The sequence below is a fragment of the Anas platyrhynchos genome, chromosome 4 (genome assembly GCF_047663525.1).
Source record: "Anas platyrhynchos isolate ZD024472 breed Pekin duck chromosome 4, IASCAAS_PekinDuck_T2T, whole genome shotgun sequence".
In the NCBI taxonomy this organism is placed as follows: Eukaryota; Metazoa; Chordata; class Aves; order Anseriformes; family Anatidae; genus Anas; species Anas platyrhynchos.
Window position 1 is genome coordinate 77,357,012 of NC_092590.1, and position 12,684 is coordinate 77,369,695.

Genomic DNA, 12,684 nt, shown 5'->3' on the forward strand with positions numbered 1-12,684 from the left:
ACCAGCTTTGAGACTGTCTTTTACTGGAGAAATGTCAATCAAAAAAAAAGCCAGAACAAAGCAGTCACCACCTTTAGATCACATCTACATCATAGCTTAGTCCCATTCTCTTCATAAATGGGAAGTGAAAGACTACTACTGAACTAAACAAAGATGATGAGAAGCCAGAAGTGATTTACAGCTCCTGACACATTCACAGCTCCAGAGCTATTGAAAACAAAAAACCTGTGCCCAACTAAGACATTTTGTCCTGCAACTAAATTAGAACTGAAAGATAATAGACCAACATTCGTTCTTCCCCAAACTTTAACTCTTCTGCAACAGCTAAATTTTGAGGGATGGATGCAGGGGGAAAGACAGACAAAAATACAGCATTTAAGCCTATGCAAAGCATTCCTGAATGACGGAAAAAAGCATTTGAAGCTCCCAAGCATGGCCCAATATGGAGGAATCTCAAAACGCCCCGATGATTGCCTGGACAGACATCAGCCAATTCAAACAAGCTCTACAGAGGCTTTGTTCTAACTTCATCCCTGAGAGCAGCAAGTAGTTTAAAAATTAACCTTATTTATTTGATGAGGTTTAATCCATACAATTGCATGTACTAATACATACATTTCATTTAGTTTTTCAGTACGTGCTCATCATTGGTGTAATTCTTCCTAACTCTGTAACAGTTCCTGTTTTCAAATTCCCATATATATTTACAAGAAATGATCTCACGATGAGCTGCGATTTAAGTAAGGTGTTATAGTTCTCTTACTTCTCTACCCACTTTAAAATGTTAATGTTAACAATGCAAGACAGCAAACGGTATTTGTTAAAATAGTTTACCCCAGGGATACCTGAAGTCACACAGCCAGTTTATGCACTCCAGCCGTTCTGTATTGTAGATTGCAACTCTGCTTCCTAAATATAGCTGGATTTGGACTGAGTCTTGCTTATGAGCTGTTTCTGTGAACTGCTCATCCCTGGCAGTGCTCAAGGCCAGGCTGGATGGGGCTTAGGGGCAGCATGGGCTGGGGGCAGGGGGCCCTGCCCATGGCAGGGAGTTTGGGGGGGCTCTAAGGTCCCTTCCAACCCAAACCACTCTATGACTCTAAGTCGGCAACTTACACTTGTTCAGGTTTCTTGTGCATCTCGCTGTCATTTCCTGTAAAGAAAAGAAAAAAAGTTTCCTATAAGCACTTCTGGAAGCGTTTCACACGGAACTTATTTGGCTTAACAGTTCTGCTGCTTATCTTAGACAATATTTACCCAATATTTTATGTAACTTCACCTTGTTTATAAATTAAAGAAAGAGCAAAGCACAGATCAACTTGTAGCACTACAGACTACATAATTGCCAAAATTAGTATCTGCATCTCGTAAGCACAGCTTTACTGAGTCAGAACAAAGATCCCAAAGCTGCTATTACTGGATACCCAGGAAAAAGCATAACTACAATAGATACATGCTACAATTCCTTCTCTCTTACATGCCTCTGACCACTTCCTCTTCTGACATTATTCGAGTTGGATACAGTCTGAAAACGTATGGTAACCCTAAGGAGACTGACTTTATCCACAGACCCCAAACCATTTAGAATGGTCATTTAAGAAACTTGTTTTTCAAACTTTCATTTGATTTGTTTTTATTAGGGAAGATAACTGTTCAAACATCTCGTATTCAACCCAAGCAAGATGGCTGAGGATGAGTCAAAGACTTTTCTCTATCCTTTTAAAAATCTTTGACTTGTTTACCCCCACCCCCAAAAAACAAATATAAAACAAAGACACAATCACAAAAACCACCCAAAACAACAAGAATCACAACACAGTAGTGTACAGTATTGCACAGTAGCGTAGGATGTGCAGCAGAAAAATGTTCTGCTAAGGTGTCATGCACCCACTGCAGAATTATGCAAGAATCTACCACCAAAAACACTGTGCAGCCTAATGTTAATAAAGGAATCAAAAACATCTTTTGATTATTTAAGACTTGCATTGATTAAAGAGAAGAATTCCCTTAAACTGCTGCTTGTCATGCTTAATACACTTACCCAGGAAAGGAACGTGAGTGGTTCCAAAAAAATAGGTCCTGGAACAAGCCAGAGGTCCCTTTGGAGATACACACTGCACTACCTGGTGGTCAGTAGTAATCAGACACAGAAAGATCTTAGTAAAAAAAATCAGCGCAATATTTAACAATAAACTAAGTTCCCCTTAAGTATTCTAACAATTGACATACTACACAAGGTGTATAACAGAGTTGGCTGATTTAAAGAACAACTTACGTTTTCAAAGGTATATTTCATTTTTGACTTGACCTGAACGGTTCAAAGGCTTTGGAAAGGAGATGAGCTCTGACTTCCATAAGTGTTAAGAATGCATTTTCAACTTCCTATGCCAACTGCTCTTCTCATGAAAAGGGAAGTGGGTCACGTTCCAATAACTATGCTCGCACATGGCCTTATTTACTGTTTTCATGATACCCTATTAAAACTGTATCACCTGTACCTGTAAATAAACCAACCACCTTTTTAAGAACAATGTCAGAATTGAAGACAACAGATGGAGCAGGTACTGCATCAGAAAAAAAACTGCACTTGCATTCTCAAAGATATCACATGAACTCAACTGGAATGTTAACATGGGAAGAAAAAATAAAAATCGGAGATGTCTTCACAGAAATAAGGTTAGGACAGCAAACGGTGAATGAGATTTCACTGGAATGCCAATACAATCCTTGCTCGGGCATCTGACTCATGTGATGTGTCAGGAGTACCCGTATCCATCCATCCATCAGGCAGCTATGCATGAAATGTCACGACAAGATCATAAAGTCAGTCCCTCAATCATACGTTCACTCCACGATGACCTGTATGTACTCAGCCACATCCATCTCCTCCACAGCACAGACTTGGGACTCGCACAACTGACAGACACTCCCAGGGCCCACGGAGATCGGCCAGCAGGGAGCACTACACAACGCAAGCTGCACACTACCTCTCCTCCTCCGCTGCGAGTTACCTTCTTGATGCACCCAGCCCAGCCAGGCAGAGGATCTGAGTTCCCTGGGGTCGCTTCCCCAGTTAGGTCCCCTGTGCAGCGGTGCAACAAGCCATCGACCTCATGATATGTTTTAAAACTAAGCTTTTACTTGAAAACGGAAACAAGTTAATCTTACAACTTGAGCGTAACATTCGTTGAACACCACAGAGATTTTCAACGTTCACCAGAACAAAGAACACCAGAAAGATTTGCAAAGGTCAAAATTTTCAAGCAACCGTTAGGTTGCTGAAGCAGACACTGAAATTTGGATGCACGTATGGATCCTGTGTCTACCTACAAAACCATTATTAAAAAAAAAGAGAGAAGTGTCCTACTGTTTCTTTTAAAGAAGCAGCTTAACAGCTCTGATTCAACCAAAACCTGTGTGTCAGATCATGTGCTACCATTACAAAGCTTTTCTCTTTACAGCTAGGGTAAGTGTCCCAAGTGGCATTTCCTCTCCCCCACCCAAACATTTGCAGCACCTCAAGTGTTAAAAAAAACAAGCAGTCTTTAAAGGACAGCTTTCAGCAGCCTATGATTAAATAGCCAGTATACTTTCACTTGGAAAGAGAAAAAAAAATTTCTCCTTAAACTGATTGATTGTTAAGGTAACTTACGTTTTTATACATTAGGAATTGGGTATTTAACTAATGAGAAACATGTGCTTAAAGGGCACAAAAATATACAAAGAAAACAGAAATATACACTGCCTAGAAGCACTGGATAATTACTTTAAAACCTCACCATATGTTTAGCAGTGCTTCCACCAAGGCCAGTGTTTCGAACAAGATGTCCTTCTGATGGAAAATTGAAGTTACCAGAGTTCAAGTTTTCTCTAGTTGAGTGGCTACCAAACAGAACAAAAGGCTGCCGGCTGGGACTATGGGAAAAAAAAAAAAAAAAAGAATCTATCACCACCAAAACACTGCAAGAAAACTTGAATAACAACAAATGAAAAAGGCTTTCAAGTATGATAGACCAACTATTCAATTTCTTACTAGAAGAGCAGGACAAAAAATCACTACAGCTGCACAGATCAAAGCCACAGAAAGCTTCCTATTGAAAAGACCAAGTTCCAAAGAAAAAAGGACTTGAATTAACAGGACTGTAATTTTCTTTCATATACAATATCGTACCTCAAGGCTGTTTCTTAAACATTCAGTAGCAGACTGCATTTAAAACTTGGCTATTAGAATTTTTTTCCCCTCAAAAAAGAAAACTGCCTTCAAAAACAGAGTCGTTTAAAGTTTACCATCATGGCAAACCTTGAAATAAGTATATTGGAACAAACCTATTTTGGTTTTAGCTCTGGCTTCAGGCCCAAGACTCCACTGCTAAGGTCAAGGCTTTTCTTTTCATTATTTAAATGCAAAACAACATAGGATGCTGGAGACGATAAACAGTGGAGTTGGAGTTCAGTGTCCTTTAATTCCAAATAAAGAAGAATCTGCAGAGACACTGAGGAGCTAAGCAACCTTTATTTAGCTCGAAATAGCAGAACACTTGGTTTTGCAACACACGATAAACAGCCCTCCTCTCTTAGTTCAGATTCTGGGCTGAAACGAAATAAAGCTGACCTGGATTCCACAACTTGTGTAGGCTCAGATTTGGGTTTTAACTGCCTTGCTTCCAATAAAAAACACTGCTCTTGTTCTTCGTGACTCAGAAAAGCATACCGACTCCTTCAACCTTCATATTTTAGTTGATTTGATTATCATAAACAGAAGATCCAATTTTTCAAACAAAACTATCCTGTGCAAAATTTTGATATCTGTCCATGAAGAAATTGATCACATTAGAAAACACAATGTGGATGGTTTCAAACATTGAAATTGTGTATGTAATACCTACAGAATTAAAACCTACAAAAATTTGGAGCATCCCTCACAGAACTGCTTCTGCATGTTTGTTTGTTTTTAAATGTGCAAAGATAAGATGTAATATAATAGGGTGGTCCCCAAAGGAAGCATTATAAGTGTTCTTATGGCAGAGATATAGAAATAACTCATCCACATACTAAAAAAACACTGTTTCACAGGAAATAATGAGTAATACCTGTTGTCCGTTATATGGCTTGAGATCATTCCATGACTGAAATAACTTCTGAAAGGCTGTGGGGAAAAAAAAATCATGATTAATAAGCAAATAAATGGAAGGTGTGATTTACCCTCACTATCATTAAGAACAAACTTGAATTACGCTTCTCAGAGAAAAGTCTTCAACCCTCAAAAACTACTTATCTCCATAAACAAACCCAAATACCATTAAGTCTCATACATGCTTAAAAAGAAAGAGACACTTCCAAAAAGCACTAGAAGCAAACACACTGTAGTGTTTTTATCCATCCTGAACGTCACCAGTTATGTTTGAGGTCTGACATGTGTAACCTCAACTTGTGAGTGCACATATACAGGAGCTACCACTGAAACGAAGTTTGGTCCACCTACAAATAGGGATCTGTAGTGCAGACCTGAAGCTAAGCTCAGTAATCAGCAAATAAACACTTAATTGTGAATTCATTATGCAGTCCTATGCCATCACACCCTGGGAGGTGAGCAACTTATCAACAAAATGTAGGTTTTGACTCCTCAAACAGGTAAGGTGACATGGGTAGAGAGGAATAAAAATCAACAATGCTCAACATGCGTTAGTACTTCTGCAAGGATGACACTGGCATTTCAAAGAATTACTGAAGCAGGCATACCTCCCCTGCCTGAGATTCTGACAGTTCCAGAATGAAGGGAATTTCAGTATCAAAATTAGCAAAAAAGTTGGTCCACTGATGCTCAAAAGTCATTAAATCCTAGAAGAAAAAAAAATACAACATCAATTATTAAGGCAAGTGTTACACCGAAGAAGGAAGACACAGATATTACTGAATGATCCCAAATTACATTAGAAAAACAAATTATTTTTCACAATGCAGTATAGAACACAGACTGACCAATGAAAACATCAAAAACAAAACCTACATCTTCTCTAAAAGATAAAGGACTCCCTGTTGTTGGAGGGACTTCTTTGACTGTGGACTTTAGGGATTGCTGGTGGGGAAGAGATGAAAAGACAGGAGAGATCTTCCTTGATCTAAGGCAGTACGCTATTTTGAGCACCCATAACTCAGACATCACGTCTGCCATATGACTTTCAAAACATACATGAATAGATTTAATTTATGTTTTTAAATCTCTAGATGTTCCGAAATAGATTTGTATCTGACATTAGTTGAGCTTACATACAGAAGGTTAGGAACAGGGTAGGGAGTTTGGGAAACTCATGATCAGCAAATGGCAACAATACAAGAAAATTTATTTATCTGCATCTGGAAGAAAAAAGTAGTATACAGAAGGGGAAATATCAGTTGCTCCTCACTGAAGCATAAGAATGGAAATGAAGATGACTCCTAGGTAAAAAAATCATTCAGATTAATTTTTTTTTTTTTTAAAAAAGAGAAACAGTAAAGAGAGGAGTGCATCATGCTGGTAAAGCAGGAACCTTACAGAACTATACAATTTTAAAAATGCTGAGGATAACTCAATTAATTGTCATACACTAACATGAAAGGTAAGAGACATCCTGATTTTAGGAAGTCTAACATTCCAGGAGTATAACAAGCAAAACCAGAAATATGATTTTAGCAGAGGTACAAATATTTTATAGGATTTGACTTTACTTCATTAACATAACAATGCACACAGTTTACGCAGTGGATGTTGATAAACTCTTACAAGCCTTCTAAAATAAAAGTCAAGGCTTTATTAGAAGTTTAAAATCAAGGTGTCTATCCTGGGAGTATTATTATTGCAGAGTTATTTCAGCCTCAAGTACGCTTTTCATAGAAATTAAGAACTAAAATGTTTTTGTCAGCTTATTTGGAACACATCAATATTGTACAGAACTTTCTTTTAAATCTCAAGTAGAGTTAAAATCAAAGCTGTTAACTAAAAAAAAGTATTTATCAACTGCAAATGCTCTAAGACCACCCAACTTCCTCCTTGCTGAGAAAGTCATTTTTAAAATAGCCAACTTCTATGACACCAGAGTTGTTTGAAAAGCCTACTCATTAACTTCAGTCTTCTGGATGTATCTTTTGTAAATGTAGCTCAGGTATTCAGGAGACGTGGTTGTTCATTAATTCTTCTGTTTCTAGCTGGGCAAAAACTTATTAACTGATTAACTTCAGTCTACACTTATGGAAGGTATAGCCACAAATGCAAAAGTTGGTCTGTAACCAGTTCTGGTAGAAATAATGTCTTATTTTGAATACCTGAACAAGTGCAACGGGTAAGTAGGAAAAGGCAGAAATTCAGTTTTGAGAACTCACGTAAAGACTAATTAAATATGCTAATACTTATATACGCTTCCCTTTTCTAGCATGGAGAGCAGATCAACTCTTTAAAATAAGGAATCACTTAACACTGTATTGTTTGTATTTCACAAAGCTACAGGGTAGCCACTGTGTGTCACTGTTACCCACTCAAAGCAGTTACAAAGCAACCATGAAAATGTTTTTTCCGGAAGAATGGATGGATTTCTTCCCCTTACCACAAAGGGAGGATTAACACACAGAAACATACAACTTTGTACACAGTCCTGTGACCTGAATAATATCACAAGATTCAGGGAATCTTCTGTAGGAACTTCAAGCATTTTAAGAACTTTAAGGAATCCAAGATGAGCTATTTTAGAGACCCTGCACTCACTGTGTCGATCCAGTAGATTGTAAACACTATTAAAAATAAAATCAAAGAATAGGAATAAAGGCACACAACAACTTAGCTCTGCAGCCAGAGTAACAGATAGTCACTGGATCAGAAAATTACACCTGCCTTACCTCAAATACCAAGTCCTCCAAGGAAACTGGATCCATCTTGCTGTATGTTTTCCACAAATCAACGCTGACATCCATCAGCTGCAAGATATTTTAAATGGACTTCTGTGAAAAATTCCAGGATGAACAACACACATACAGGCTTAAGATGCACTGAAACGGACTTGCAGAATACTGCCTAGAGTCCTCTGGGATAAGTAATACTTTTCCACTACTGCTTACAAAAGAATTGACCAGAAATGATGCCAATATTCTGGATGCTCATCTCCTCAAGTACGCAAAGACTTTTTCTTGTATCTTTTAAACAATTTCACAAAATATTCTTGGAAACTCAATTAACAACGAAGAACAGTATCAGCTGGTGCAACCAGAAGGGAAAGATCAGTCTCCTGGGACAGACAAGTAGATTCCAAAGTTACTAGTCCTAGGCAACAGTTGATTCTTGCTCTATGCCAAATAGAAATTTAAGCAAGACTAGTTTAACTTAGCAATTAGCATTACCTTCTTCCAAGCTTTAAGATGATGTGTACAAAAACACTATTCCAAAATACATTCCTAGAGGGACACCTGTATATGAACAATATCTATATTTACTGTGTTCCCCCCTACACTCCCTTAACTGCAAATGCAACACTGACTAATTTTCTTAAACCACTGCTTTACATAGCTATTCCAATTATATATATCATAAGATATGGCAATAATGATATCCCAGACATTAACTTCCATTCAATTATCGGTACAGTAAATTCTCTGAATTACAGCACCTTGAACAAATTATGCTTATTCTACCACAAAACACAGGAAACACTTCTTAGCTGCTGGAGTTCTGACATGTAAGAAAACAAATATCCTTAAAACACCAAATAAAGGATTTACAAGTTATCACTGGATTTCAGATTTTTAGATTTAGCAGCACTGAATGCACAGCAGGGGGAAGCTAAGTTTGGGGAGCTAGAAATGGATCAAGAACACGTTTTAATAGGGGAAAAATTATTAAATTTCCAAAATCTATTTCCTCCCATACCTTGTTTTTTTCTCCCTGTCTATGGCATACAGAAGTTGTTTAACAGGCAGCCATGCACAAACAGGTAAAAAGTTAAAAATGCCAATTCCCACTTAAATCCCCTTGTAACTCTGAGGGAGGGAGGGAGGGAGGGAGGGAGAGAGAGGGAGGGAGGAAGGGAGCCATGCTGGAATGTGGCTGAAAGGCGAGTTAATGTGCTTGCTCTTCAGATAGTGAGGATTTGCATTGCTCCTTTTAAGGCTTTGAGAGTGCCATAAGGATAGTATCAACTCTCACAATCAAACAAAAAAGGCTCTGCCCTTACAAAGCCAACACCACACTATATACATCTTCCCAAAGCTTCTGCAGATTCGTAAAGTAAATTGGGTGAGGGTAACTAAAGATCCAATCAACTCCCTCTGAGTTCCCACAGCCAAATTTTTATTGACTCATTTCTGACATCAGGAAGGGCAACTGCTCCCAGTCAGAGCTTCACAAAGATTCTCAACTATCTGCACTTGACCTTTAACAATTCTGACAGGTTCACACAAGGTGGTTATGCTGCTAGCAGCAGAACAAAGGAAAAGCATCAAGGTAGATACTGGTGGAAAAGGCACCCAGGAACTAACGCAAGCCATTTGAGCAAGCACGTACAGTGTAACGTGATGAGACTAACAATGGCACTATTAATTCTTTGTATTCCCCCCCCCAGCTTCAATCATCAGACAAAGAGCACTGACTGTAAAAAAAAAAAGTGACAAAAAAAAAAAAGAACATCTGCATTTCTTTGGCAGAGGTTCAAGAAAATGAAATAAAAGAAGCTACACACAAGTACTTAAATACGAAGCTTTCCTCTGAAGATGCTGTTAGCGTATATTTAATAAACAAATCAAGTGACAAGTTACTCAGAGTGGAACAGCAAATTATTATTTAAACTAGAAATGTTATCCAAAATCTTGTCTACTGCCCTATTCAAGAGGCTATGATGACCCAAGAATATCTAATACTGGTGAGAAAAGTAGATTCATTTCCTGTGTCATAACCAATGACCTAGGAAATCCAGCATTTGTTACTAACCAGCTTCTATTACACTACTCCTGAAAAACTACTCCCAACTAGCAGCTCTGAAGAAGCTTTGTCTGCTAGTAGCAGATGATGCTGTAGAACATAAAGGTTGTAAATCACAGCAGGAGGCTCAGGGTGGAACCAAACAGTCATCACTTATCCAGAGCAGAGCATTGGGTAGCTCCTAGCAGCCTTTCAGTAAGACCACAGTATCTCAGTCCTTCAGATTAATAACATCCCAAGAAAACTGCTCCAACTTAGAAGTTGACCCTACTAGGAGTAGCGAGGCAGGACTAGATGATCTCATAAGGTACTTTCCAGCTTAAATTATTCCATGAACTTACTGCTGCTTCAAAAAGGAAGACTCAAGAAGATAAAAAGCAAATACTCACTTCATATTTCATCGTAAAGAAGCCATCACCCCCAATTCCTTCCAGTGCAAAAGCCTGCACTATTGGCCACTTTTCAACAATGAACATATCAAATATCTGTAGATGACCTGCAAAAAAATGCACAAACATTCTCTCGTAAATATCATCAGTTTACTAATTTCCTCTAAGATGTTAGAGTGGTTCTGAGAGTCTAATAAAGGCTCTTGATTGTATTTGCCTGTAAAACTTCAAACCTGTAACTGAAAAGTGTTTTTTCGTGAAGAAAAACTTTTGAAAAATACTTTCTCTACACCCCAAATTTTGTATCCTTTTTCCACCAGGGGAAAAAAAAAATTACTTTTTCATGCAAATTTCTTTCCAAGGACATCAGAAAAACTGTGTCCGTTAAAAGTCAAGCTAAAACACAAGAAGCATTGCTTATTCCAAAATCTTCAATTATCTGTTCCTAAGTTAAAGACATCACTGTCCCCATTTTAATCAAAATTTTAGGTTGGTGGAAAGGAAAATCTATTTAGCCTGGTGTAACAGTACTAATCAGTGAAGCTGGAAGCCATCTAAATTGAAGCACGATCATCATCCTTAAGCTAAACACCTTCTGTAGAGACTTCCTAACAGAGGGACTCCACTCTTCCCCCTGCCCCGACACATTAAGGATTTTCCAGGCAGTGAGAGCACATCACCTTTTCCTCAAGGGAAGCAATGAAGAACTGAAAAAGGGTTTCCAGACGCGGCTGTTTTAACTATGAAAACACACACGGAAGGGAAACGCAGTACTGTTATTGAGAATGCAAAACTAACTTAAGTAGTTTGGTTTGAATCTAAACAGTTAACAAAAGCCTATTTTTTATTATAACACATTTTATCTCTCACCTACTTTACTATGGATGAAAAACCCCCATGCTACAGGGTGAAGCAGCATGTATTGCATCGCTTTTGCAATATTTGCTGTTCGGGATGCTGTGAAGTACACTTGACTAAACAATGTAAGGTTACATTGCTCAGACTGCATGTCTGCCTACAGATCATAACAGGAAGCCGCACAGTCCAGTTTTTTCAGTGCTAAAAAAGGAAACTTGCATAACGAAATCTTTATTGTTTCCTTACATAAAGGAGCACTTATCTGAAGCTCCCATCTGAACAGAGAACTTCTGTGGCAGCAGAACATACTCCTCTGAATGCAAATTACTTCTTTTCCTCACGCTGTGAGCATTCACTCTTCAGATGAAGTCTAAGGGCTTACGTTTTTCAGAAAGAAACCCAAGCTCTAAGTAAAAAAAAAAAGTCTAGAAGGAAACTAATGACATATTAATCCTTATTGCTTACTAAAGGCAAGGAAAACTTCACTCCCTGAACTGAATGGCTTGCATGCTGCAGAACACTTGCAGTAAGCATAACACAAACTAACCTACCTTGGCAGCTGTATGGAATACCAATGCGACTGCAATCTCGAACCATGTCTACGAAGCTGGAAATTTTGAACTCCTCTGCAGCTTCTTCATCTTCATACTGAAAGGAATCGTTTAAAATTATTTGACTGTTAGTTTTATACTAAAGAAAACATGTACTATATAGCTTTAAATCCATGGCAAACAACTTCATGTAATTCACTGAAATATTACCTACAAAGACCAAAGAACCTCTTTAGCATCTGTCTTTTGGAAACTACATCAAAGCATGGATACATTCAAGCCAACAGAGACTTTTTTAAAAATCAACCTTTAAAGAAAGGTTTTTGTAAGGTCATACGAAGGCATAAATGCATACTTCATTTCCAGCTTTTAGTTAAGTTTTTCAAGGGTATATGGAGGAAAAGCAGGAGAAAATCAGAGGAAAAGCAGCCAACACCATCTTGTTGTTTCACGTGAGGAGCAGACTAAAGTCATTTTTTTTCACTCCATACCATATTTCTAGCACTAGAGCAGGAACAAAGTACAAATGCCATATTTATGGCTCAGAGGAGGTTGAAAATTGGACTGAAGAGACAACACACAAAAACCATTTTTACACAGTATAGCAGCATCTCTTGAACAGCCTTAGCACCTTTGGGTATTCCAAGAGACATTTATTTTTTAGAGCAAGATCTGAATCATAGAACGGCTTGGGTTGGAAGGGACCTTAAAGATCATTTAGTTCCAATCCCCCTGCCATGGGCAGGGTCGGCACCAACACACCGGATTGCTCAGAACCCCATCCAACCTGGCACTGAACATGTCCAGGGATGGGGAATCCACAGATTCCCTAAGAAACCTGAGCCAGTGCCTCACCAACCTCAAAGAATTTCTTCCTTATATCTAATGTAAATCTTCCCTCTTTTAGTTTAAAGCCATTACCCCTTGTCCTATCACTGCCCCCGTGACA

The 12,684-nt window shown here is 38.3% G+C and overlaps 1 protein-coding gene across 3 annotated transcripts in view; it reads right to left on the minus strand.

Moving 5' to 3' along the window:
• DNAAF9 (dynein axonemal assembly factor 9) overlaps window positions 1-12,684 on the minus strand; it is a 73,725-nt gene that overhangs the window by 40,153 nt on the left and 20,888 nt on the right. For all 3 annotated transcript variants that reach the window (XR_011809295.1, XM_038177920.2, XM_038177921.2), the window contains 8 exons: window positions 11,736-11,832; window positions 10,327-10,433; window positions 7,867-7,944; window positions 5,740-5,838; window positions 5,091-5,146; window positions 3,780-3,915; window positions 2,042-2,123; window positions 1,117-1,153 (listed from right to left, as the gene is read on the minus strand). Coding sequence is in view for 2 of the 3 variants with exons in the window: in XM_038177920.2 (XP_038033848.2) it covers window positions 1,117-1,153; window positions 2,042-2,123; window positions 3,780-3,915; window positions 5,091-5,146; window positions 5,740-5,838; window positions 7,867-7,944; window positions 10,327-10,433; window positions 11,736-11,832 (692 nt within the window). In the remaining variant the exon portion in view is untranslated. The remainder of the gene's footprint in view (window positions 1-1,116; window positions 1,154-2,041; window positions 2,124-3,779; window positions 3,916-5,090; window positions 5,147-5,739; window positions 5,839-7,866; window positions 7,945-10,326; window positions 10,434-11,735; window positions 11,833-12,684) is intronic.